The following is a 27,655-nucleotide window of genomic DNA, read 5'->3' as shown; positions in this document are numbered from 1 at the left end:
GAGAGGTTCCTCAAGAGTTTCATTGACTCCTGTAGGACTTTGCCTAGCTGACTGCCGGTGGAGTCGTTCTGCTGTAGAGAGAAGACTGAGTTTATGAATACCCCAGGGAGATTGTACAAATGTGACCTCCTCCAACAGACTGAGGCAGATATTTTGAATTAATACCTGGCACTCTGAGTTTCCATGAAGGAGTTTCTGTAAGGCTCAGATGTATATTTATATGTGTGTATCTGTTTTTATCTATGTATACTTGAACTAAATAGCTGGGTAGATACACACAGTAACAGGTCCTTGTTCTTTAAAGTGACATTTGAGGTAGGATGGGAGCTGGGCTCACCTTTGTCTCTTAAAGAGCAAGTAGAGATTCATCCACAGCAGTTGGAATAGCCTCAGAGGAACTTGTTCAGGTTAGAACTTTTCATTTATGGAAGATTTTTTTTTAGCTTGGAATATCACTGGTTTTGAAGTCTTTATTACCTAAAGCCATGCAAGACTCCTGTAAGACAGATCAAGTACTGTGCCTTCTTGGCCACGATCCTTGTGTTCTGTTGTCTTGCTTACAAATGAAATGTGGCTGTTGGAATCATTATCACTTCCATTTTTTTAATGTGTTGAAAAGCAGGATCTAAAAGAGAAGGGGGGGTGGGGGGGGAATCAAACCCAAGTCTTCTGCTGCTTTGCTTTCCAGTGGTGCAAATCAATAGTAAGGGGATATAATGTCTGGATGTCAGCCCATCTTCTAAACTAGTGTATCTCAAAGATTATTTTACTGGCTATAAATGCCAAGAGCAGGATGACAGCCTAATTCCTTGCATAGCAACAGCTGCTGTTTGGCCAGGGTTATGGATGCAGCCATTGCTTTTTGCTTTGCATTTGGCCCCTGGTAGATATTAACTGGCCATTTGCCTGATGTCAGACAATTCTTGTTTTAAAGTCACAGCAGCTGCTGGTTTGTGGGGGTATGAATTCTCAGCCTGCTGAATGCACTGGGAAGAACATCTTAGTAGGATGTGGCTAGACTTTTAGGTCCATAACACAAGATACATTGTCATAAGTATCCCATTCTCCAAGTTCCAGTGTTGCCTTTACATGTAGTGTTTGATGGGCCAAGGATGCAGGAAGGTAGAGATTTACCTTTCTGATCATCACCTATAAAGTTTTTCTCATTGTTGCAGCTTGGGATACATTAACTGGGTCTGACTCATTTTCACCTACCTGCTCTATTCTAAAAACTTGATTTCTGTTTCAGATTGTTCCAGGTTTCTTTAGGGGATGAAAAAAATCAGATAAATATGTTTGTGCCTTGTCTTTGAAGGAGCTTGTTTAAAATAGCTTCACATTACTGGCAGCATTAGGCAATACTTCTGGAAACACTGTGTACGAGTAGAAAAGGCAATGGGATCACAACGTGCATTTTATGGCACTTCTGGATTTGGTTTATTAACTTGGTATTTCCAAGCACTCCAAGTATACAGCCTGTTTCAGGTATCCTTGGAACTTGTAAGATGGGATTGCAGTTTGGCTTGGTATCTATTTTTTGGTTTTGTTTTAAATCCTGAGTGCTTTCTAAGTCTCCATCTTGTTAGCTAAGTGTTTCGCTGATCTAAATTGCAGAGCAGAGCTTCAAAGTTTGGCTTCTGGTTTTGCTATTAGTGGATTTTGTCAGATACCACTTCAGACACACAAGCTCTTGCCATTTCTGGGCAGAGAGACTCCAAGCAGCCAGTGAAATCAGGATCTGCTGTGCTGTAAAATGGCAAGGGGATGAGAATGAAGACTAGGCTTCTGAAGACTGAGCTTCCTGTGTTCCTTTCCAAAACCATGCACACATGCAACCTAAAGGCCTGCCTCCTGGAAGGTGATGGTCCCTTCTCTGTGCTGCTGTGCCCAGAACATAGGCAGATTAATGGTGAAAATTCATTTGCTGCTCATCCCCTGTGGAGTGAGGAGGGAGCTGGATGGCTCGGGTTGTACAAGAGCAAGAAACTCTCTTCCAGCTTGTGAAACAACCCCTGGTAATTAGGTTTTGATGAAGTAGAACAAGTTTACCTCTGTAAGTGGATCTGTTATACACTTCCACTGAGACAAAAAGGCTTTCAGGTGTGAGAGGGTCCTTGAGACTAACCTTATGTTTGTGGCCATGTGCTTCATCAAAACCAGGGGAGAAGCAGCTAACAAATGGCAGCCTAATGGATTTCAACAGGATCAACAGAAAGCACACTTTGCAAGCAGATTTTCTTTGCCAGAATAATATGTATGAGGTTAACAGAGGTACAGGGATGAATGTGCATAGGGATAGTGACTGTAAGGCCTTCTTGGATACTTCTCTTGTTAAACACTTGTGTTCCTGGTTTATTTCTCCCAGGTATTCGTGGTCACTGTCTGGAGTGTGGAACTGTACATGGTGCCCCTGGCTTTGCTGGTGCTCTTTGCATACAACTTCTCCCTTGTCACCACAGGGAAGGTCAACAGCACCCAAGATGCCCAGGCAAGTAAAATAGCAGTAACTTTTAGAGAATAGAATAGAATAGAATAGAATAGAATAGAATAGAATAGAATAGAATTAACCAGGTTGGAAAAGATCTTTGAGAGCATCGAGTCCAACCTATCACCCAACACCATCTGATCAACTAAACCATGGCAACAAGTGCCTCATCCAGTCTCTTCCTGAACACCTCCAGTGATGGTGACTCCACCACCTCCCTGGGCAGCACATTCCAATGGCCAATTTCTCTTTCTGGGAAGAACTTCTTCCTAACACCCAGCCTAAACCTCCCCTGGCACAGCTTGAGACTGTGTCCTCTTGTTCTGTTGGTGGTTGCCTGGGAGAAGAGACCAACGCCCACCTGGCTACACCTTGAATTTTCCCTTGAGGAAGCTGTCATGCATTTCAATGGCATTAAGCTAGTTTTGTAGCTAAACAGCATTTTTTGGTTCAAAGTTACTGAAAAGAAACCTCAACCCTCTCAATTTTCATCACTCAATTCAAGCAAGAAACCATTCAGGGCAGTAGTGGAAGACAGCAAGAGTATGTAGGAGAGGGGTTTCACTTACTAACCAACTAAAAATGCTTTTAACTAAGTTGAATTAAGAAAGACTTACAGAGACACGTGTTCCTATAGCCCATGCCTCTGCTGCTCACACACTTTGCATCATATTTGTGATTCATGACTCACAGAAGACAAAAGTCAATAAAACCCAAAAGAAGTTAGTTGGTTTTGAATTTTATCCTATGATCTGAGGCTTTATGAAGCCCTTATTCCTCCTCACCCACCCCCTGCTTTTGAATGGAATAAAGCCGCCTTTTCCCCTTGAAAATTTAGCCTTGAGTTTAACTTGATCTAGGAGAAAAAAACCTTAAATACATCACTACATATGTGGCAAAGTGCTACTGTGGGGCAATGAGAAGTTGTTTGACGTTGACCCCTGTCTTTGCTTGCATAACAATGCTAATTACACTTAGAAATAAGAGTAAATGAGACTTGATGTGGCCCTGGGCAGCCTGATTCAGTTGGAGGTGTCCCTGCTCACTGCAGGGACATTGGACAAGATGAACTTTGAAGGCTCCTTCCAACCCAGTGCAATCTGTGAGTTGGTAAACTTGTGGATGTCCTTAACAGTCCTTTTAAATGTGTAATAAGTACAGTAAAGGAGAATCATAGCTTCATTCTGACTTGTGATAAAAACATATGGCTGAGATTTGTACCCAGGAAGTGTATCTTTACCCAAAAAAATCAGTTGGATTTGACACAAAGAAATAATATCCTGGAATTCAACATGGCAGTAGTTAATTTATTAGTTTGAGTGAACTGGAGCTACTCCTAGTTCAGTTTTCATCCCTTCCTAAATGGAAACATTGTTAGAAAATAGGGAAAGTTGCATTAGCCAGACCAGGACATAGACTTGATCTGGGTGGGGAGGAAAGGTAAGGAAATGATTATCAGCCAAGTCCAGAATAACATTGAAAGATTCATGTCCAGAGAAGGGCCACAAGGATGGGCAAAGGGCTGGAGCACCTCTCCTGTGAGGACAGACTGAGGGAGTTGGGGCTGTTCAGTCTGAAGAATAGAAGGCTCCAAGGAGACCTAATTGTGGCTTTCCAGTATCTGAAGGGACCTACAAGAAAGCTGGGGAGGGACTTTTTAGGGTATCAGGGAGTGATAGGACTGGGGGGGATGGGAAAAAATTAGAAATGGGTAGATCCAGACCGGATGTTAGGAAGAAGCTCCTCCCCATGAGGGTGGTGAGAGATTGGCACAGGTTGCCAGGGAGGTGGTGGAAGCCTCATCCCTGGAGGTTTTGAAGACCAGGCTGGATGTGGCTCTGGGCAATCTGATGTAGTGTGAGGTGTCCCTGCCCATGGCAGGGGGGTTTGGAACTAGATGATCCTTGAGGTCCCTTCCAACCCTGACAATTCTGTGATTCTATGATACTATGGGTCTTCAGTGGCTACTTCATTTCATCAAGAAAATGAGACCTTTCCATGCAGGTGAATCTCAGACAAACAGATGCATCTCGGTTTTGATACAAAAGATGATGTAAAATAATAATGTACCCAGGGAAAAATACACAGAGAATACCTTTTGGAACCCATCACCCATTCTGAGGTGAGTTTGTTGCTTGTTCAGATGAAGGCAGTCTCACACAGAATCATGGAAAGAACTGAGTTTGGAGGGACTTGTAGAGATCATCTAGTCCGACTCTCCTACAGTAAGCAGAGACATCTCCACCATCAGTTAGCACCACTGAGCAGTACATCATTTAGTTGGATACTACAGAAAGGCTCTATCTGAATATAGAAGTTAGTTGTAGAGATAGCAAAGAAAGGTCCATCCGCAAGTGGGTCCTTTTCCTCCCATACTTCTTATGAGCAGTGAGGTGCTATGAAATTCAGGAGTGCATTTTCCATAAGCATCTGCCTGTGTCCTTTGCAGGACTGGGATCATATGAAACAAGTAGTCAAAATGCCTTTAATATTACCTGATTTCTTTTTTATGTGTGTCTATGATTTTAACCACCTGTAGGTCCCAACCAGACAGTCAGCTGTTATCCCTAGTCACCTCTGTCCTAGGTGACAGAGAAGAGGTTCTCTTTAAAATTCCAATGGTTTTGACTGAATCAGTGATATTTTTGCTTCTTCAGATCTTGGCTGCACGTGCACTACCTTTTGGGTTTGCAGAGGTAGACCTCAAATTATCCCTGATTTCTGTGCTATAAAGTGGGAGCACCAGTATTAACCTTGTACACACGATCCAGTTGGCAGGGTTTGTGAATATTGATAAAATGGTTCATGATTTACAGATCGGGGGCTCCTACAGAAACATAAACCATGATCAGTGTTAATTCATCTGCTCAAGATATTCCAGAGAGCCAAAGAGTCAATCTGGGTATTTGAGCTCTCAGTACCTTCTGTGTAGCAGATGGAACTCAATTTTTTTGGGGGGGTGAGAAAAACCAAAACAACCAACACAAAACCCAAACCAAACAAAACCACCCATCCCCAAAAGACCCAAACCTAAACTGTCTTTTTATTGTGTTTCTTCACATTCTTTGCATGTTTGCTGTACTTGTACACCGATTCAATAGCCAAGAAGAACTCAGGACCTTGTGAAAGAAGTCAGAGAACCCTGTTAAAGGCTTATCTTATGAAATACCTGAACTGAAGGCCAAATGCTCCTCATCTCAAGCCTTAGCCAAGTCTTTTGTGTTCTCCCTTACCTGTCAGCATAGAAGTTAAAGGAAGGAAATAATGCTGGATAGAATTTTGACTGTGATTTGTGGCATTGATTATTTTCATACTTAGGTATTTTCCATAGAATCAACAAGGTTGGAAAAGACCTCAAAGATCACCAAGTCCAACCTATCACCCAAGACCTCATGACTACTAAACCATGGCACCAAGCGCCACGTCCAGTCCCCTCTTGAACACCTCCAGGGACAGGGACTCCACCACCTCCCTGGGCAGCACATTCCAATGGCTAACAACTCTCTCTGTGAAGAACTTGCTTCTCACCTTGAGCCAAAACTTGCCCTGGCACAGCTAATGTTTCAGTAATGACCCTAAATGGAGGGAGCAGTCATTGTGGCAGTGAGGATGAAGCAAGTTGAGTATAGAGTCCTCAGCCTTGACATACCCTCTGGTTCCTTTGTCAGAATAAGAGCTGTTTATAGGCAGCAAAAGTTGGCAATGAATTTGAAAGGCTGTTGCTTCCAAACTACATTATTTAGACTTAAAATTTGTACAGGTTATTGCATGCTTTGTTCAGGAAAGCATAAAGGAAAAGGTCCTTGAATACAGAATGTTATTGCTGAAAGGTGAGGATGGTGGGGGGTCTGATGGCTTGCCACAGAAGTGAGAGAAAACTGTGTAATGAAATGTGGGAGTATCATCAGCTTTTTGAACACTGCCTGCCATTGAAAAATAAGTGTAGTGTTTTGTAACATGGACATCTGCTTTCACAGGAGCTCATGGGCTTGGATGAAGATGAGGATGACGATGATAAGGTAAGCGTGTCTCGTGTCGATGCGGTGCTTTTAGTCTGTGCCTTTAAAATGTAGTTGCAGATTTCCAGCAGAAAAACAGAAAAATATAAATAAATGGAAAGGAAAACAAAAGATTATTCTAAACAAATTCATTGGGTAAATATCTGGAATAAGAGGAGCTGTACCATAACAAACCTTCCCTTTTCTCTTCTCTTCTGATCTCTGGCTCTTTTGCTTCGCTCGGGAGAGATAACCTGCTTATCAGCTGGCTTTGGCTAAGTCTAACTTCTCTGCTCCTTTCTCTTGTCCCTTTTGTACAGGGGGGTAAGGGGAGAGGCAGGGAGGCAGAAGCTGGTAGCTCCCCCTGGTCCTTGGCCAGGGGGGTCCTTGTGCTGTTTATGAATTGTAAATATCTGTATGGTATTGTAGATACTGTATATTTGTACATGTTCATTGCATTCCATTGGAGAGTGTAGACTTTGCTTGTAAATACAGCTTCATTTGCTTCTAACTGAGTTGGTCTGGCAAAAGTTAATGCTGGGGGGGAAACTTCAACCCACCACAGTTGAGTAGAATCAGAAGGAATGTGGGAGAGCAGAAACCCACCAGCATGTCCCCATAAGATCTTCAGCTGCTATCTACACTAAGTGGGAAAACAACTCTGTGCTGCTTGGCAAAACTTGAAAGAACTAAAAGATTGGGTGGTGTAACATTCCATCGTGGTGCCACCTACTTGAGACCTCTGAACCTCGATTGAATCTGAGCAGTCTCCTGGTTTGTGCTTGAAATCCTAGCACGCACCTGTTGATGTATGTGCACTGAGAGATTCTTGTATGACTGGGTGAGGTGTAGAGACTTAGGAGTGTGGAAAATCTCCCAGCATGTCCATTTTGAGTCTTGGATGGCATCAAGTACCGATGGCTTTTCCCAACACAGAGCTGTTGGAGCAAGTCCAGAGGAAGGCCACAAAGATGATCCAATGGCTTGGAACACCTCTGCAATGAGGATAGGCTGAGGGAGCTGGGGGTGTTCAGCCTGGAGAAGAGAAGACTCCAGGTGGGACCTTAGAGCTGCCTTCCAGTAGCTGAAGGGATCCTACAGGAAGGCTGCAGAGGGATTTTTCATCAGGGTGTCTAGAAACAGGACAAGGGGGAATGGTTTGAAGCTGAAGGAGAGTAGGGTTAGACTGGAGCTTAGGAAGAAGTTCTTCAGTAGGAGGGTGGTGAGACTCTAGAATAGGCTGCCAGGGAGGTCATGGGTGCCTCTGCTGTGGGGGTGTTCAAGGCCAGGCTGGGTAAGGTCATGAGCAGCCAAGTCTAGTTGAGAGGTGTCCCTGTAAATGGCAAGGTGGTTGGAGCAGATGATCTCTAAGGCGGCTTCCAACTTAAACCATTCCAAGATTCTGTGATTTCTGTAGGTCAAAGCTGGTGTGATTCAAGGAAGAGTGGTTTTTCTCAACATATCCTTCAGAAAAGAGACAAAAAAAGGTTTTAGCTCATCAGCTGAAATATAGAAGGAATTGGAATTGGCAAGGCCTGGTTTTTATTTTATTGGAGCATACTTACTTATTCTCACTATGAAAAATTCATTGGATTTTTTTTTTCAAGTTTATCAAACTACAGTGACAAATGATAAAAGGATTAGAGGGCATGACACATGAAGAAAGATTAAGAGAACTTAATGTATACAGCTTGAAAAAAACATAAGTAAGTGAAGGAGGATCTGATAATCTATAAATACTTTAAAGCTAAAAGGTGAGGAATTATTTAACGAGCAACAGCATGCAAAGGAACATTAGCTGTTAGGAAGAAAATGTTCACAAAGCAATGTGAAACTTCCAAATTGCATGCTAAGTTAATAACATTCTTCTTGAATATTCTGTGTTTTAAGAGTGTTAAAGGGAAATTGTTACCATTGAGAAGTAAATCAATACCACAGTTAGCAAGTGCACTTTAACTCTTCTCAGTCACAGACGCTGGAATTGAAGCTCGGCAGACTAATTGATGGGAGCAGTTATTTAAATGTAACCTTGCTCCTCTGGGGTGGTTGCATTTTAATGAGCAACCAAAAATCCATCCCAAGTCGTTGAGTGAACTTTAGACAGTCTAGTGGAACGAGGCTTTCCTTGCAACACACAATAGTTGTTTAAGTGTTTTCATTTATAATCCACTTTTCGCATCGTAGAACTGGTGAACTAAATGGACTGGTATCTGGAGCTCTAGAAATTGCTCCATGAAAGGTAGCTCTTTTTGAAAGGAATCCTGTTGTGGTGGTTTTATGGGGCAGACACAGCTTCATTTGCTTCTAACTGGCAAAGTTAATGCTGGGGGGGGGGGAGCTTCAACCCACCACACCTGTGTATCTCTACAAGTCAGTAATTTCTATGTTGTGAGCACCCAAAGCTAGACACCTGTAAATATTGACCCTGTATCTTTTGTGTGATGCCTAAAGGTGTAACTTATTCACTGGAACCAATCCCATTTACTTTCTTATCTTTTTTTATTTATTTAATATTCCTCTTTTTCATTTGCAAGTGCTGAGGTGAAGGGGAGGGGGGTGGAAAAGGCATTAAATAGGTATTTAATCCTCTGTTTCCCATGCTCGGCAACAAATTCATTGCTGCAAAGCCAAAATATCCTAGGTTACATTTCCCCTAGATTAACTCCAGCAAATTTAATTCTCTCTATAAATACTAGAGTAACTTAACTGTGGATGTGAGCACTTTTCATTTTTGCCCCCCAAGAACAGCTTCACTGTCATTCACTTTCTTGGTTTCTTTAGACTAAGTGTGCAAGTTTGGGAAAACTCCTGAGAGGCAGTGTTGAGTTGCTGACTATTTGGCCCTACCACTTTGTAGTCAGTGTTGCCTCTCCCAATTTCATGGTTGCACCCTGACTGAAATGGAGAGCTGTAGCACTGGCTAAAGCCACTCACAGTAGACAGCTCCTGCAAGCTTTCTCATCAAGGTAACACTCTATGTACCAGCATTAAAGATCTAGCAAGCCATAATGTGAATTAATTGATACACTGGTGTTAGGATCTGTTGGAATTCTGACACACAATTATCAGGAGGGAGAGCTTCCAGCCACTGAATGTGTCCCATGTCCAGGGCTGTGCAGCATTTCCTTAATGTCTTCATCCTGCCCTGGGTGTATCCCCTTTGCATCGGTGATGGACCATGCCAGCACTCTGATTTGCATCTCTAAGTACGTTAGGTTATTCTTAGTGACTTCTGCAAGTCTGAGGGTGGCCAGTGCTCTCCAGGGTATGTAAGAAAAATGTAATTTTATGGCATTATCTCATAAGAATGTCAACATTTAAACAGACAACCATCCATTAAAAAGAAGTCTGTGTAGTTTATTTTTTCTCCTGCCTAGCACGAGAGCTCCCAAAGTCGAAATGTGCTGCTTGGGTTGTGGTATACGAGGTCACTGTTTCTGTTTCCTGTCATGGTGGTGTATCAAAATGCTCACACACATAGCCTTGCTGGGTTCTGCTGCATGTTAGACATAACAGGCCATGCTTCTGGGAATTGTAACACACCCTCAAAGAGCTGAACTGTTTACAAATTATAAATACACAGACGCTTAGTTCCAAAACCCAAGAGCAGATTAACTCCCTTCACCTAAACTATCTGTCCGAAATGACAGTGCTTAATTGCCAGCTCCCCCTTTCCTTCCCCCTCTCCCCTCCCCAGATACCAGCATGGAGGACTGCAGAAGATAAGAGAGCTCTGTCCCTTTGGCACAAGCTGTTCAGTGGATGAATGCCTCCTCGGATTTGTGCCATCTTGGACATGAAGTTCAGACTGTGGTGTGTCAGCTCTGGGCTCTGTCAGGCTGTCTGAATAAGGATTGTTTTAAAATTACCTCACTGAAACATCTTTTGCCTGCCAGTAGAAAGGTATAGACAAGATGCATGCAGCTCAATGTAGCTTGTCTGGTTGCTGACTATTTGTTTAGTTTACTTGGGTTTTTTCTTTTTGGACAATGCCTGTGGAGCTTCAAGAGTAGACAGTTACCCTGTTGACTGAGGGTATCATAGCAGCCCACTGGAAAGAGTGTTGGAGTCTTCTAGCAGTCTTAAATTGTCTGGATAAAAGGATGCATCTCCTCCAAAACTTAAATTGCTGCTACTTACAGATCAGGAGACTGATTCAAAATAGAGCCAGAGACAAAACGAAAGCAGCAACAATTCCCTTTGGTGAGCCCACATAGCTCTGTTTGCCTATTGGGATGTAATAAGGAGGGATCAGATGACACAGTGGCTTTAAGCCAACTTATTTGGCAGCTTCCAATAAATGTTTAGCATCTTATATTGGGAGGGAATGGGGGAAAAAAACCAAACCCTAAGGAAGCAAAATCCAATGTTTCTAATGTAGGAAGTTCTCTGTCAAAAATAGGTACCAAAAATATACAAAGTTTTATGAACCCAATTCAGAAGGACTCCAGCTGAACAAATTAAAGTCAAATTCATCCAGTAGCAAACAGCTGACATTTTCCATTTGAGTTAGATTCAGCATGTGGAAACCTTCCGTATGGATCTTATTTGTACGGGTGGATTACGATGAAAATTGCATTAATTTTCTCCCCAGTAAAGGTCAGTAATTGAAACATGAACCAAGAGTCTATTGTGTAAGATGCTACATCCCCATACTTAGGAAAGGTCATTCAAGACAGTATCATCTCATTGTTTTCTTCCCTGGAAGTATAAATAATTTCATTAGTTCCCCCCCCCCCAATACAACAATTGCAATATATTATTTCGACATCTCCCAGTAAGTTTGCTGAAGAGAATGATGGAAAAGATTGGAAAAGACCTCATGGCACACAGGGTATGGTCAGACTAAAAAGAAGCACACACCTTCTCCACAAAACTAGGGGCAAGATCATGTCCTGAGTAAAAGCCCCACAGGGTGTGTGTGTGTTTGTGGATGCCCTGAAACTGCTGTTCCTTCTTCAGCTGGCTCTTGGTGTCTTCCTTCTCACTGCTTGCTTGTGATTCTGTGTACAAACCATGAATATGTTAGTGATGGAGAAACCTAAGGGACGGATTCTGCTGTTCTCCTCAGCTGTGTTTGGTGCAAAGCTGGAAGATGGGACACTTGTAGGCACACACAATCATCTGATCTTGCAGCCATCTTGACTGAAGTGTAATACAAACTTCCAGACATCACTTAAGACACAATTACAGCTTCTGGCAGTTTTCTCTAAGCTTACTATCAATGCATTCAACTTCTGGTTAAGATAGAGTGCAGGGCTTGCTGTGGTTGTGCTTTGCTCTTTGCTTGGGAGCCTCCTGTGCTCAAGGAACCAGAGGATAAATGGTCTGTTGTTACTTCTTCTTACACTGCAGCATTGCCTAGTATTGCTCTTATCCATAGGCATCCCATAAATTGGCACAGTCCTTGCCTTAGCCACCCATTCATAGGTTTAGGAGTGATGGGAGAGGAGTTGAAAAGAGGGACTTGAAGTCTAAGGTCTCCCTAGAATCTTTTCTAGGCTGATCAACCCCAGCTCCCTCAGCCTATCCTCATAGCAGAGGTGCTCCAGCCCTTGGATCATCTTTGTGGCCCTTCTCTGGACTCTCTCCAACAACTCTGTGCCCTTCTCATGCTGGGGGCACTACAATTGGATGCAGCTTTTTCTTGGGTTGTGCTTAGGAGACTTTTGCTAGTCCTCTGTGCACAGATGAGATGCATCTGATGTAAGCACAGAAAGTGTAAGCATTGCTGAACAAGGTGTGAAGTGGTCATCTTCTGCCTTTCAGCCAGCTCTCCCCCAGCCTTAGCTGTCAGATGATGTGCCATTGCTTTTAAAATGTGTCCTTTTACGGTCAGTGGTGCTGTCCTTCATTCAGTCTGCAGTAATTCTATTGGCTCTGGTGGAATTATTCCAGACTTCACACCTTTTTAACTGAGAGCATAAATTGACCTCTATGTGTTGCATTTCCTCTATTTGGTAATTATTTCAAGTACACTCAGATTCGCTAAATTTCCACAGCCAGGCAGGCACATTTGCAGCGTGGTGTTAATAAACAAAAAGATCCTGTGATGCACAGTTTCAGGACTGCATGAGGCAGTTCCTCAGAGTTTGGCAGCCATCCTCTCTGGGTACCCATCCTCCTGGCAGTGCTGAGAAGCCCTCCTTGACAGGCAGCAGACTTTGTAGCACAGGGCAAAGACAGTGACTCAGCAAGGCAGATTGCTGGGTTTGTTTCAGCTGCCTTTGGCTCCCACCAAAGGCAGGATCCAGTTCAAGGTTGCTGTGGTGACTATTTTCAAAGCTCTGCCTGGAATTCATTTTAGCTACCAAGAGACTGTCTGTCACTCCGTGGCTACCACCTCCCACAAGAGCTTCATTCTGCTGCTAGACTGAAGCTGTTAGTGAAGTGTTCCCTGCAGACAATAGAGGCCAGTGGCTGTTGTTTATACCCAGCGAAATCATTTTGGTTTTAGAAGTGCTTCATCTCCGAGTGTTTTGGCCTTGAGATGTTGTTTGGCACAGGTTTTGCTGGACACCAAGAAGGTCAGAGTTCTGTAGTCTAGCACAGAGCAAGCTGTAAGTTAAATCTAACTTTGGCCAAGTCTGCTTTTCTCTAAATAACTACAGCATGTTTTATTTAAAAAGAAACCCAAAAGATGCCACAGCAAAACCCCACCAAAGCCCCCAGAATAATAGTGGAGCAAAAAGGCTGTGCATGCCTGAGCTTTTTGCCTTTCTACTCTCTTTCCATCAGTCTTGTTTGCTGCTAAATACACTGGGAATTCGTATCTGGTTTGTGGGATAGGTTGTGGTAAACCATTGCCCTGATGTGCTTGCAGTGGCATGATGAGAGCAGCAGTGGCATGATGAGACTACTGTGAAAAAGCTTATTCTGAAAGTTAGGCCAGCCCAGGGCAGCTATGCAGGCTGACTCTTTGAATTCCCAAAGCAATGCAAGACTTCCATTCCTGCCCTAGGTGCCTGTACCCTATTTTCTTCCTTCTTTTGTATGAATCTCTGCTTGTTTTTTCCTCCTCCCCTTTTTTCTCATCCTTGCCCCCAAGTGTTCCTCAGCTTTATATATTGAGTTTCCCTTGGCACGCCAAAAATCTGCTGATGAATACCACTTGTTTGAAAGTTGCATGCAAGATTTCTTTTTGTGCTGGAGTTTTACATGAAATCCAAGTGAGCAAGCATTTAGAACTTGCTTGTGGCTTCAAGCCTGAGTTTTTTCTCAGTTGCGGGCATTTGATATTTGCAGGACACATCAGAAATGCATTTAGAGAGCAACGTTAAAAATTGTCTGTGTGTTTGGAGTTTTGCTTACTGGTTTGGATCCATCCAGAGGAAAACTATTTGATGGATGGATTGGAAGAAAAAAAAAAGGGACCAGCTTTTTGTAAAGATGAAAGCTATTAATCCTTGAAACAAATGAGCACAAGCATCTAGAAGATCTCCACCATCCAAGTTTTCAATCCAGTAACAGATGCTTCGCTAGAGCAGAAGCAGTAACTGTGTTTGGTCTTTGGTGCAGAGCAGACAGTTGGTATTTCTTGCCTTCAGTCTCTTCCTCCATAGATCTTACAATTTTCCCTTTCAAGCTCAGCTCTGGCAATTGTAGCACAGCCACCATGAATCACCATGTTAATGCTGAAGATGTCCTCTCCTGACCTGCCCCATATTTCACACACTTTTAAACTCTTTGGCATTGGAAGTACCTCAATTTTGCCATCACTTGACAGTTACTTTTGCAACTGTCCCTGAATGTCTGGGAGCAGCTTAACATCTTAGGGAAGAGAGAGGAGATCACAGGGCTGTGTTAACCCTTTGAATGCATTTACAGTGTAGCAACTGTTACATATTGCAGTCACAGAAGCATCTAGAAATACTTTCCATACAGTAGGCAGAGGTCTGGTGCCTTCATTTGCAAGCTGAAGTTCATATACTTTAGCTGGGCACAAAAGACCTCATTTCTGAATTTGCTAGGTGGTGTGGGGGGCTTTGTTTAGGTTTTTCTTCTCTTCCCCTGACATGCTTAATCTTTTATAAGACCCCTTTTTGTGGCTTTGTTCAGGCAATTAATGTAGAAATGGAGGTTTCTTAAATCTGGATATGCACAGATTTGAAGTAACACACTGATTATATAATTAATTCTCAGCTGTAAGTTCATTTTGATGGAGTTAATTCTTTCCCAGAGGCTGAAGACTAGTTTTGGTCCACCCACAGTGCTGTAATCAGCTAAGAACGAAGAAAAAGGCCTGGAAGGAATGGATGCTTCACAGTTGTTTTCAGGGGGTGGGGTGGAGATGCCAGAAACAGGCAGGTTATTTTATTTTCAATTCAAGCAAAAGCTTCTGAGCTGTGATTTTGAACGATGGGTATCCAAATCCTCTTCTCAAGCAACATAATATAGGGAACCCAAAAGAAGTCAGAAATGAATGATACTTGAGGAGGGTGGAGAAAAATTACCTGGGTTGGTGGAACCTTGCACAGATGGGAAAGGGTGTTTAGTAGAAGATAGATTTTGTTGGTGGTGGTTTTTCTTCACACCTACCACAAATATGGTAACATTCACATACAGCTTTCTGTATGACAGTTGCCTGTTTACTCATTAATACAGACTAGTGACTGTCACCTTGATGGACTATGAACTCTTCCTGCTTTCAGCAGTGTTTTGGGAGCTGCTGACTTTAGAAGGCATCAACAGCCCTCCAGAACCTGAATAATTTGGAAAATCCTGCTTGCTGTGCTTCATTTGTCTGCTTCTCTCCTGCTCAACCAGTCGTCTAGTGCTGGTGTAGATGTTCAGACTGAAGGTTCTTGGAACAAAACAAGAACAACAAAAGATGTTGACAAATCTCCAGGATTTCCCAAAGATTCTGCACACATTCCAAGGGCAGTTGCTACCCTGCTTTGCTTTCCAACTGTTTTCACATGCAAGGCTTTCTAATCCCAGCCTCTCCTCTGCCCTTTCCTTGGCCAAGTGTATTTTGAATTATAAATGGAAAGCACCTCTGTCTGGGGGCAATTGTAGCATGCATTCTAGGTAAGAATATGCCTGCCACTGGCATTATGTCCTAAGAACTGGTAGTTTCTGCTTTCTTTTCTTGGTGGCTGCAGCAGAAGTTCTGTTGTATTGGTTAAACTGCGTTATCACTACATCCCTAAGCTCAATCGAAGATGTGTAAATGAAGTCAGCATGATGCAGATAGAGCTGACAGATGATCTTCTTTGCAGCTCTGGGTAGCAAGAGTAGGCTTGCCCTGGAATATAGCTTTATCTAAAGTGGTTTCTTTGCCCTTCTGTCTGAATTTGGACAGAGTGAAATTCCAACCAGCTGGTTCTCCCATGAAAGCTCCCCGACTTCTCCTTTCTAGCTTGGTGCACATAAAGCCTGCTCTGGCTGAGGGACCATTGCACCATTCTAGTGAGTGAATAGTTAAACAGAATCTAATCTTCATGTGTCATTTACATTTGAGCCTAACAAGGTTATAACTGGAGTTCTGTGAAAATGACTTTTGGTGCTATTTTCACATAAACTGACTATTTATTTATTTATTTTTCTCCTGGGGTTATTTCACACCCCAAGGGTTTCATTTTATTTTTTTTGTTGTTGGTTGTTTTATTAATGTAAAAATACTCATTTTTTCACACCCAAATGTGTGATTATTTAAAATGCTGCTTCTATTCATTGTGCACTCCCTCGGCGACCTAAAGGCAAATATTCAGATGTCTGGAGCTTGATAGTTCCGTGGTGGTTTTGGCTGGCTTCTTAAACTCCAAAATTACTGTGATGAGAAATGGGCCCAAAGTAATCTCAAAGGGTTACAAGGGCTTTGCTCTCATGTCTGCCTCTTGGCATCCAAGGGTGGGTCATATTTGTGTCCAGTTCTGGGCCCCTCAATTTAAGACGGATATTGAGACACTTGAACGTGTCCAGAGAAGGGCAATGAGGCTGGGGAGAGGTCTCAAGCACAAGCCCTATGAGGAGAGGCTGAGGGAGCTGGGGTTGTTTAGCCTGGAGAAGAGGAGGCTCAGGGGAGATCTTATTGCTCTCTACCTGAAGGGAGGTTGTAGCCAGGAGGGGGTTGGACTCTTCTCCCAAGCAACCAGCACCAGAACAAGAGGACACAGTCTCAAGCTGTGCCGGGGGAAGTTTTGGCTTGAGGTGAGGAGAAAGTTCTTCCCAGAAAGAGTAATTTGCCATTGGAATGTGCTGCCCAGGGAGGTGGTGGAGTCACTGTTCCTGGAGGTGTTCAAGAGGGGATTGGATGTGGCACTTGAAGTCATGGTTTAGTAGTCATGAGGTGTTGGGTGATAGGTTGGACTTGATGATCTCTGAGGTCTTTTTCAACCTTATTGATTCTATGATTCTATGTGGTGTAGTTTGGTGCCCTGTCTTGGCAAACAGTAGTGCCAAGAGCCTGTAGCAATGAGTGTTCACCTCTCTGGTCCAGAGTGACTTCAAGTAGCCTCTGATCCTCTCTCCTGCATGGGGAAATAATTTGGGTTCACATCCCAAAAGCAGAACTGCAGCAGCCTTGATCTGGGTGGCTCTGGCCCTTGCTTACACCTACCCACTCTTCCCCCTGCACAAGCCACCGAGGACCACAGAGAACGTGGTTGCAACGTGTGTTTGACCAGCATTTCCCTCCTGGGCACTGAGTGGTTAAAACACAACTTAAAATGGCTCTTTGGGGGTTTTGTGTTGTTGGTTTTTTTTCTAAATTGGGCTGATTTTGGAGTGTCTAAATGTGATGTAAAATCAGTGTCCAGGGCTCTGTGTTTTGTAATAAGTGAATGTTTTGCTGATTTCTTGCTAGAATATCTGCAACCACACCAATTTGCATGCCTGGATGTGTGTTAGATTGCTGGCAAAGAAATGCTGAATGCTGATAATTGTATACTGATTTTCAAGGCTGATTTAAGTCATTTTGATTTTTTTTTCCCCTTAATTCATTCTGTGCTTCCTTTTTATTTCTGCACATGTGTAGTAATGTCCTGTAATGTTGTTGCCTAAAATAAGCAGTAAGAAATGAAGTTGAGATGGCTGCTGTAAAAGGAAAATTACATTCCCCCCCCCTTTTTTTTTTTTCTTCCTCAGTAAAAGAATAGATCTCTGTATACAGATTGTTAGGAAAAAAAAAGCACAACTAAATGTTGCATTCACTCTCGAGCTGCTAATTTATATACAGAAAACAACATGACTGCTGGAGCCTACAAAGCTCAGAAAAGAGCTGCTCAGAAGTTCTGCACAAGAATGTTGTTGTTCTTGCAAAGCACTGAGCAGCCAGCACTCCCCACAAGTCAGCTGGACTCGGGGGTCCTCGGCATTCCTTCTGGTTTGGCTTAGGTTGAAAGGGACTTTAGAGATCATCTACTCCCTCCCTGCCATGGGCAGGGATGCCTCTCCACTAGGCTCAGCTGCTCAAGGCTTCATCCAACCTGGCTTTGAACACCCCCAGGGTGGAGGCAGCCACAACCTCCCTGGGCAGCGTATTCCAGAGTCTCACCACCCTTGTACTGAAGGACTTCTTGCTAAGATTGATTCTAACTCTACTTCCCCTCAGCTTCAAACCCTTTGTCCTGTCTATAGACACCCTGATGAAAAGTCCCTCTGCAGCCTTCTTGTAGGATCCTTTCAGCTACTGGAAGGCAGCCCTAAGGTCCCCTCTGGAGTCTTCTCTTCTCCAGGCTGAACACCCCCAGCTCCCTCAGCCTATCCTCACAGCAGAGCTTCTCCAACCCTTGGATCATCTTTGTGGCCTCCTCTGGACTCACTCCAACAGCTCTGTGTCCTTATGCTGGGGACACCAGAACTGGACACAGAATTGGAGTTGAGGTCTCAGCAGAGCAGAGTAAAGGGAGAGAATCCCCCCTCTTGCCCTGCTGCCAACACTCTTGATGCAGCCTAGGATACGATTTACCTTCTGGGCTGCATGAGAACCCTGCTGGCTGACACTGAGCTCGGTTCTTCACTGAAAACCCAGCCTGAGACCCTGCACTCTGTGCTAGATGATGTTGAAACCTCTACTCAGGTGCTCAGGATAGGAAGAAATGGCAGGGAATTATGTTATCATGTTGATTGCCTGTAATAAGGTCACAGTGTGTCTTGTCTCTGTCCTTCACTGATATGCTTGAGTTCGTGGATCCAGGAGCAGCATTGGGAATCCTGGTTTCTTCATAATGTACAGAGTGTTTTGGGTTTCTTTTTGTTTTGTCAGGAATCTGAGAAAAAGGGGTTAATTGACAGAATCCACATGGTCCAGGAGATCATCATAGCTGTTCAAACCATCTTAGAAGAAACAGCATCATTTGGAGAGAGGATTAAAAAGTAAGCCAGTTTTTATTATTATTTTTTCCTTTCTTCTTGCCTAACCATGTTTTGCAATGAAGCAAAGCCAGGAGAATTAAGATGGAGGGAATTTCTTGCTCTGAAAATGACTGCAAGGTGCAGCAGGAAACCCTGGCCGGTCCTACCACCATTCCTTCTTACACAATCTTTTACTCTAAAAGCCTTTCCAAAGCAGAGAGAAGAGGAGAAGCCATATACTCTGCTGAGGTAGCTCTCACATTCACCCAGATTTCTAGTCTTGTAGGTCTGTGATGGGGTAAAGAATAATGATGCCACCAAGAGACAGTATCGCTTGAAGATGTGGGCACAGAAGTAACAAGCTTCTTTAACATTTCCTTCATGGAATGTAGGTAGGAATTAATGGCTGATGTTGCTTTTCCCATGCCCTCCCTGCCCTAGCCTGGTTACAGGGGTTACCAGTCACTTCTTTCCCTGCCCAGTGTTTTGATGCTCATGTCTCTTGATCATTTGGAGCTGTCTGTTTTGTGGTGGTGCCACAAGGAAGCCCCAAGGGGGCTTTTTTGGGTCTTGTCGCAAGAGGAGGCAGATAGGACAGTCCTGACCTTGTGAGAGAGGGAGGTGAAAAGCCTATAAAAAACCCTCACACACAAACACACACAAGCTTGTATAACCCAATCTTGATTGGAGCTTAATTGACCCCCATTGTTTTCTGTTTTGAACACAAAGTGATGGTTTGTGATCAAGGCGCTGCGAGGAGGAGCTGGGTTCAAGCTAAAAATACAGCAAACGCCTGTGCTGTGGTTCCACGCCCGACACCCCAGCTGGGGTGGAAGTGGCCCAAAGATGTATTCCAGTCCATGAACAAGGCACTGTTCTGCCCCAGCTGCGTGGCAGGAAGACTCAAGAGTGCTTAAACCCTATTAATCCTCGTATTCATTTTGGTAACAATGATCTTAAAGAAGACCTTGGGTCCTGATGCGGCTGCCCGATGTAACTCCGGAGGAATTCCATTGTAACTCCACAGTCATGTGCCATTAAAACATTGCCACCAAAGTTTCTCTGTAAGTGACAGCCTAAATTGTGCTGCAGTTTCCGTCTGTCACTCCAGTTATACAATCACAGGGAGCTTTAGGAGTTTAACTGAATTGAGCTGTTTTGCCAGGGGTTTTTTTGGTTGTTATTTTTTTTTCTCTCTGACTTTAACTTAAGCTACATTGATTGATAATGATGGATCCTCTCCCACCTATCTTCACTTAATATTTAATACAGCTATTGAAGCCTGAAAGTAATTCTTTTAGCATCCTATTATCTGTCAAGGGAAGTTCGTCCTGTTTTATAGCCTGATAAGTGGTCCAACTTGCTTCTCTCATCTTCCTACTCCCCATCATCACGATGTGATGAAGGTAGCAGGCAGGATTGTATGAAACAGAGATGCTCAGATCTGTAAATTCACCTATGAGCTAATTTCCATTCATGTAGCGCCGGTACCTCAGTGGTTGGTGCGTGCTGTAGAGCTGTGCATTACAAGGGCATGGGGGGACCAAGCAACTTCAGAGGTGTGCTAGCAATAGCTGCTCACCTCGAGTCCATTGTGGGCTTACAGGTGAGTGGTCTGAGTGAAAGAAAGTCCTGGATTCTGCAGCAGTGCTGCCAAAGTCTGAGTCACTGTGGTGACTGAGCCTCTTGAGAGAGTTCTCTCCTTGGGAGGTTGTTGGCGTGCAGAAGCTTGGACTGATGCTGACCCAAACAGCAAACACAGCTTACTGAAGATAGCCTTCTGTATACAATGTAGTTAGGAATTGTTGCAAATGTAATGGCATAAAAGCAAATATATCAATAAGGAGAAGATCCTATAGGATATTAATCCCTAATAGTATCCAGAGAAATGGCTTTAACTGCTCTTGCACTGTTTAGCAGCAGTCATAATTAATCCATTCCAAGTTACTGACAGGGCTGAGTCTGGCTACCTGCCCCATTTCAGGCATGCACTGACACACATTCCCTGCCATCTCCATGGTGACCCAGTGGAGCCAGCTCAGGTGGCTTGCACCTGCGGTTTGGCCTTGTCTCCAGATCAGATAATCTGCCCACAAGTAACAGAAAGCTGCCTGGTGAGCAGAGATGTGTAACAAGTGTGACATGTATAAGGAGAAACAAACCCAACTTGCTACATGCTTAACAACTTGCCTGGGCTCCCCAGAGACTACCTTCTCTTTCCTTATCATGATACCTTCCTCTTGGGTAACTCCCTTAGTCTATTACAGCATCCAGATGCAGGAATTTACTTCTCCACCCTCCAAAGGTGCAATACACTGCATTTGAGTGCAGCAGCACTGCAGAGAGGTCATTATTATGGGATAGCAAAGTACAGGCGGTGTCCAAAAGCAGACAAATTAAGAGGGGATTATTGTTTCTCTTTACAGCACATTCAACTGGACGGTGCCTTTCCTCTCTGTCCTGGCCTGTCTGGTCCTGGTAGCAGCAACAGTCATTTTGTATTTTATACCACTGAGGTACATTGTTTTAATCTGGGGTAAGTACTCCACTGTGTCTCGTTTGCATGCAATAAATACAATATATGTCTACAGGATGAAAGCAAACAAGCTTTAAATGACCTGTTCCGTAGCCGGTTCCAGTGCTGTTGTTTGAAGGTGAATAAATACGCTGTGAAGTTTCTTAAATTACCATTTTTCCCTCCCCTGATGGTCTGCTTTTCTTAGGGGTCTCTGTAAGTTTCCAACAGCACCACAAGAAGAGCATTAGCCTAGATAAGCTACTTTCAAAATTATTATTATTATTATTCTGTAGGAGACTAATTAACTTCCTGGTTCTGGAGCCCCCTATGTGGAAAATAGCAAAGAATGCACAAGATGTGTTTGAAGAGCTGGACCATGAAGGCCTGGACCCCTGGAACATTTTGGATCTTAACTCTCCTGCAATCAGGAGGGGCAGTGTGCCCAGTGGTCCATCAGGAGGCACTGAGCATATCTCTGTGTCACGAGTCTCCAAGTACTTGTATGGAGGCAGCTTCTGTGAGAGCAGCTTTTACAAAGGAAAACTTTCCTGCTGGTGTTATGAAGAAGATGGTCTTTCACAAAAGGAAACTGAAGTTTTCCAGTTGCTGAAGACTTTCTGCATCTCAGAATGGTCTTCCCTCTTCTTTAGGGTGATAGCTTCTATCTCAGCCTTGTGTTACAAAGGCTGAGAACACTGTGCACTCAACCACTGAAGCTCAGCCCTGGTGTGGCCGTGGGCTGCAGGGACCCCCACGTCACCTGTCCAAGGCTGAGCCATCTGCTCCTGTCTTGGCTCTCCTGAATGCAGCAAAGGGAAGGAAGGAGGAGGTAGCAGTACAGAAAAGCCACTCTTGGGCATAAAAATAAATGAAGTAAAGGATTAAATGAAAAAAAGAAAGGGCAAAAGGGAAGGAGAGAAATGGCTAGGAGTAAAAAGTTCAGTAACAAAATATTGCTGTTCTTGTATGGAAGACATGGTGAGTACATGAAAACTATACATCCATTCAACATCATCTAGACTGACAGGGCCTTCAAATATGATACATGTTAAACAACTACCCTGTGGCAAGGCCTCAAAAGACCTTATGGTATTTTCTGTTTTTTGAAAATCAGGTACACAGAAAACAATGTTGGCATTTTGCTACGAGTGTACGGCTTAAAAGCTGCATCTCAGATGTGAAGGCAGCTACATTTCAGAGAGAGGAAAAGGCTGGAGCAGCCATCACATCTGAAATCATTTCCAGGGAAACTACTATGAGATTTTTGGACAGGGGCATGATGGAATTGAATGCTGTGTTATGATCCTTGGAGGCAACCAACATGTGCATTGTTTTGCTATCCTTTAAAACAGATCAGCTGATTATTTTCCTTTTTGCTCCTTTTACCTAATGATCCTCTGCTTTTCTACCACACCTTTGCATAGCCACACTGCTGGTTGCTGTTTCTCAGTGCGGGGATGGTGGCAGTTGGGTGTAAGTGGCTGCACTGGCACAAGGGCAAGGCTGCTCAGGTCTCTTGCTTTCCAGGCAATGGTGCTGGCTAAGTGCTGCTTATCACTCCCTTTCCTCAAAGGGAGGAGAGGAGAAGACCTCCACAGTGATATGAATACTACACTCCCATGGATCTTTTGTTGAGACTATGGGCTAGCACTGACAGCTGAAGCATAACTCAGTCCATGGAGATGAGGAATGCTGTTGCTGCAGTTAATAAGCCAAATTATTCACTCTAAGATCAAAATAAAGTAAACTTTATGATAAGTTTGTACAGCTTCCCACAGCATCATAATATGACCAGCTTGTCAAATCTGGTTCTGCTGAGATGATAAGCCATGAGACATGATGGGGAAGGGAAGCTTTCATTTTCAGAAGAAACGGAAGGGAAGAAACCTTTATCCTGCCCAATTATTTTCAGAGCCCTCCAGTTCCCTGGGCAAGAGGAGGCAGAATGCCTTTGGTCACACAGGATAGCAGATTTAACAGCAGTCCCAGCTGCAGATTTGTGTGTTCTCCCCACATTGTCTCCCAGAATGAATGCAAGCAGTAATCTTTTTTGCCACCTTGTTGATGACAGATGATCCCCAAAGTAGACAAATACCTTTATAAACCACGTTCTCTACTTCCTCTGGGAGGCACTCATGAAGGATTCCACATGACAGGGAACATGTGCATGGCTTTAGGTCTGAGGCACTGTTTTCACACTAATTTTTACTTGTGAATTCCTCTTCCCTTTTTTTACCTTGCCTGAACAGTTTAGGATGGAGGGAATAGGAAAGGGTTGCATGATTTTGTTGTGATTTCTTTTTTCCTAGGCATAAATAAATTCACTAAGAAGCTTAGAAATCCCTATGCCATCGACAATAATGAGCTACTAGATTTCCTCTCCAGGGTACCATCTGATGTTCAAAAGGTAGGTAATGAGTGGCCACTGCCAACAGTGGCAAGCAGGCAGCTCTGAGAGCTGCTGGGTGCTCTGCTTGGGGAATACAATGCCAGTGCACTTTTGAGTAACAAAGATAAGGCATTAAGGAAAAGCCACAAAGGGAGGAGGAGAAGGGTGTTAGGAGAGGTGGGAGCCAAATTCCTTTGTCAGAAGGATAAAATGATTGCAGAAAAATTATCCTGACAAGGACTGACTTAAAAGTGATCTGGAAAATCACCCAGCATAGTTACTGGGCTACAATGTCTGTCACCTTTCTGCTCTGGTATTTGTATGGAGGGAAGAGAAAAATAGTTTCTTTGATAGACATAACCATCCAAAAGGATTTACTGAGTTCTTCCTTTTCTCCAGATGGAAGGGTGGGGATATTACTCCTGTGAATTTGTGCTTGCTCTGTGTTTTGTTTTGTTTTTAAACCAGCTGTCCCTCAAAATTCTTTCTTGCCACCCACCTTGAGCTCCAGGCCTGCTTGGGACAGTGCTCTGCTCATTTTTTTTCTTGAAACAAAGCCTTGACCTATGTATAAAATGCTCTTTGGTTGATCAGACCAATCTTCTACCATTAATGGAATTAGAACTTCTAATCTAACCAGAATCTATCCTCCCTCAATTTCAGTTAAGTCTCATCTCTTCTCCTGTTGCTTTTAACCACCAACACTGTCTTCAGCAATCTTGCCTATCTTCCTGGAAATTTTTTGTGCAAGTCCTTTAGAGTGTCAAGATCTGTTTATTTCTTTTGGAGGAAGGAAAACAGTCTTGCTGGGTAACGAAGCCACACACTATAAAGGATTCTTTCTTTTGTTTTAATCAACTGGAATCCATGTCCTCAGGCCCTGATCCCCATGCCCTGGATCCCACTGGCATTGCACCTTCCCCTGTGCATCGTGGCACTTCCACAGTGAGGTGCTGCTCGCTGCAGAGGAGGTGATCACAATCTCGCCCAGAGAGATTTCACTCTGTTGGAGACAGAAAAATAATTGCCCACATGCAGTGTTGAGGCATCTGGCAGAAACAAGGTTGGAAAAGGCTTCTGGTGACCTTGATCTCAAGAGGCCACCAGATTGGTTAGCGGCAGCACTAATAACTTGAGAGAAATCTTGCCATAGACTGGTGGGAGGAAAGATGCCAAACAGAAATGATCATAGGGAGATTAAACTTTTGTCACTGCTCCTGCAGAGCATGCTGGATTTGCAGTGATGGTTTGCATATGCCCTTCTAGTGTTTAGGTTTAAAGATAAGCAGCTTTTCTATTTATACTTTATTTAACATTTACATTTATAACGTTTCCTTAAGTGGTTTCTATCACTTTGGGATGCTTTGAGCTCTTCAAGGAAAATGATAACCACTTTCTATAGGAGGAATTCTAAAAGTTTCTGTGATGGGACAGACTTTTGCAGTTTTCTGCTAGTGCTAAAAATAGTGATCCTGTGTGACAGCCACATGCTCTAGAGAAAAGTCACCCATGGCAGCTCCAAAGCCCCTCTGCGTTGTTTTATGTGCTCTCAGTGCATTATCATTTCACTGTGGTACTGCAGTGAGTTAGAAATTAACCTCTGTCTGCACATTAGACATTTACAACCCACATGTCTTGGACAAAAGGCAGAGGAGTGAAAAAGTTGCCCCAATGATTTCGATAGGAGCACTTTTCTCTAGCACAGCGGACAGTTTGGAGGTTACGCCATCCTTGTCGGCTTAACCGTTCTGTTGCATCTAAAACTGCTTTGAAAGGTGGAGGCAGCTTTGTCTGGGTTGCTATTTGGGAAAATCCTTTTCTGAAACAATCCAATGTGTCAGCATCCCAAAGTCTGTGTACACTTTTGACAACTCTCATCTCCCTGTGTATTGGGATCCACTTGAACCGAAGCTCTTGAGAGGCGTTTGTTAAACTTGCAGGCTAATGCCAGAAAGATCAGAAAAACAGCTCCCACCCCAGAACAAACTCAAAAGATGTAGCCTGCATTGCTGAAATCAGGTAGAAGCCCGTGTCCCTCATTAGAAAAATCTGCTTTTAATATTTTCGTTTCAAGAAATGATGCATGACTTCTCAAATCCTTCCTGCAATTAATCCCCCGTGTTCCTGTGTTTAGAAAATGATTCATTACTTTTGAACCTTCCTTAGTTTCCCTTGGTCTGTCCTTGGGGAGCCATTAGCACACACTGTAGTGAGCTAGAGTTACCTAACTGCAAACGTCATGTCTGTTTGTTTTTACAGGTGCAGCACACTGAATTGAAACCATACAGCGGCTCCAGCCCCATTAGGAGGAAGCGGAGCGCCCTATAGGATGCAGCAGGATTTTGGCATGCAGCATCTCCCTCCATACCCCCTACACGTGCACATCAGCTTCTGCCCTCCCCTTCTTGCTTCAGAACAACACTATAGTTACTGCCACAGACTTTTTCATCTTGAAGAGTCAGTGGGGTTTTTGATAAATGCCTATCTTGGGTTGTCCTTTTGGGGATGTCCTTTTGGGGATGTCCTTTTTGGGTTGTCTTTCGCCACAGAGTTGTAACCCAAAAGAAAAAAAGAGCAAGGTGGGATGTATGAGCTCAGTTTATGGGGTGAGGAGGAGAATGGGAGAGGGTGGTGCAGCTGCACCTTTTTCCTTCCCTTCGATTGCAGAGGCCAGGCTGGATGTGGCAGCGCTCCCTGTTTTATGTAGGAAGAGATAATTCCGCTTAGTGTAGCAGATCAGCTGAGCTGATGTGAAGAGATGCTCTGAACCAGTTTTTAACATATCCAACAGATTTACATTAAGATATGAGAGCTATTCTTTTCTGAGTTAAATCACTGTGCCTGGGAAGGTTTAAGCTCTGAATTAACGAGGCTTTGATACCCATCTTCTGTTCAAGCAGTGTACATTTGAAAAAGTTTTTTATCATAATTAGCAGAAAGAGCTGGGAGCTCCAACAGTATCTCAGTATTTCATCCAGCACTTGTGAATTTCTCTTTTTCCTTTTATTTTTTTTATTCTTTTCCCTTCCCCTTCCTTTTTGAAAGCCCACCCTGTGGTTAACTCTTTGGCTACTGGAATCATCAAAGATCCATTGCTGGCAATGGATGCCTGAGAACCTTCTGCCATGAAAGGATTAAGAGATTGTAGAAAAGCCTAACTCACTGACCTGAAAAGACTCTGTTGACTTGCCTTTTATAATTCCATCTCATCAGATATTTTCAGCATAGCTGTTGTTTTCCTGTCTAAAGCCAGAGGGGTCAACACTACAAATCCAAGAGAGAGAAAAACAAACCCCAAACACATTATAGCCTTAAAGAAACAAGTGCTTGTGCACAGAGCATGGTGCCCAAAGATGTGGTTGTGCGACAGCGTGGAGGCTTTGGTCCACCACTGATGTCTTGGAGGCTTTCCTGGTGGTTCACAAGGAGAGGATCATAAAATGAAGTCATATAGGAGCTGAGCAATGAAGAGACAGAAGAAAGGAGTCCCATTTTCTGTTCTAAGGAGGACATAATTTCTTGCTTGCTTACCGGTCTTTGAGCTAATGCACTGTTGCTTTATATAATTCAGATAACCAACACCATTCATGTTTTGGGGGGGAACTGAAAGAGAATCATGTGTAAACCTGCTTCATTGTGGTGAGAGTGTGACTCTTGGTCCTTTAGGTGCTGCAGGCCTTTGTGGGAGTGACTTGCCACCCCCACAAGTCATTGGTAGCATGAGAGCTGGAGCTGCTTCTTGTGATTCCCTGGCAGGAACTGCCACCAAGCATCCTCTGGGGTAGTTCTCAGTGCAAACAAGCCCCCGAGAGACAGGTTTCTCCCTGACAAAAAGACAACTTTGGGAGTCTCATAATTAAAGGTATGATGCATAAAAGCAGGCTTATGGATCGGTGATCCACATGGAATTGTGCCCTTAGGTTCAATGATGCAACTTTGTGGGCCTGTTGCTTGAATCTGAAGCAGGC

At 43.5% G+C, this 27,655-nt stretch overlaps 1 protein-coding gene across 1 annotated transcript in view; it reads left to right on the top strand.

Moving 5' to 3' along the window:
- MCTP2 (multiple C2 and transmembrane domain containing 2) overlaps positions 1 to 26,735 on the top strand; it is a 109,266-nt gene extending 82,531 nt beyond the window's left edge. The window contains exons 17-22 of the mRNA XM_009899013.2: positions 2,366 to 2,488; positions 6,463 to 6,504; positions 18,692 to 18,801; positions 21,207 to 21,316; positions 23,608 to 23,705; positions 25,947 to 26,735. Of these exons, the coding sequence (XP_009897315.2) occupies positions 2,366 to 2,488; positions 6,463 to 6,504; positions 18,692 to 18,801; positions 21,207 to 21,316; positions 23,608 to 23,705; positions 25,947 to 26,015 (552 nt within the window). The 3' untranslated portion in view covers positions 26,016 to 26,735. The remainder of the gene's footprint in view (positions 1 to 2,365; positions 2,489 to 6,462; positions 6,505 to 18,691; positions 18,802 to 21,206; positions 21,317 to 23,607; positions 23,706 to 25,946) is intronic.
- The last annotated feature ends 920 nt before the right edge of the window (positions 26,736 to 27,655 follow it).

The sequence above is a fragment of the Dryobates pubescens genome, chromosome 17 (genome assembly GCF_014839835.1).
Source record: "Dryobates pubescens isolate bDryPub1 chromosome 17, bDryPub1.pri, whole genome shotgun sequence".
Classification (NCBI taxonomy): domain Eukaryota; kingdom Metazoa; phylum Chordata; class Aves; order Piciformes; family Picidae; genus Dryobates; species Dryobates pubescens.
This window is presented reverse-complemented; position numbering and strand designations above follow the sequence as displayed.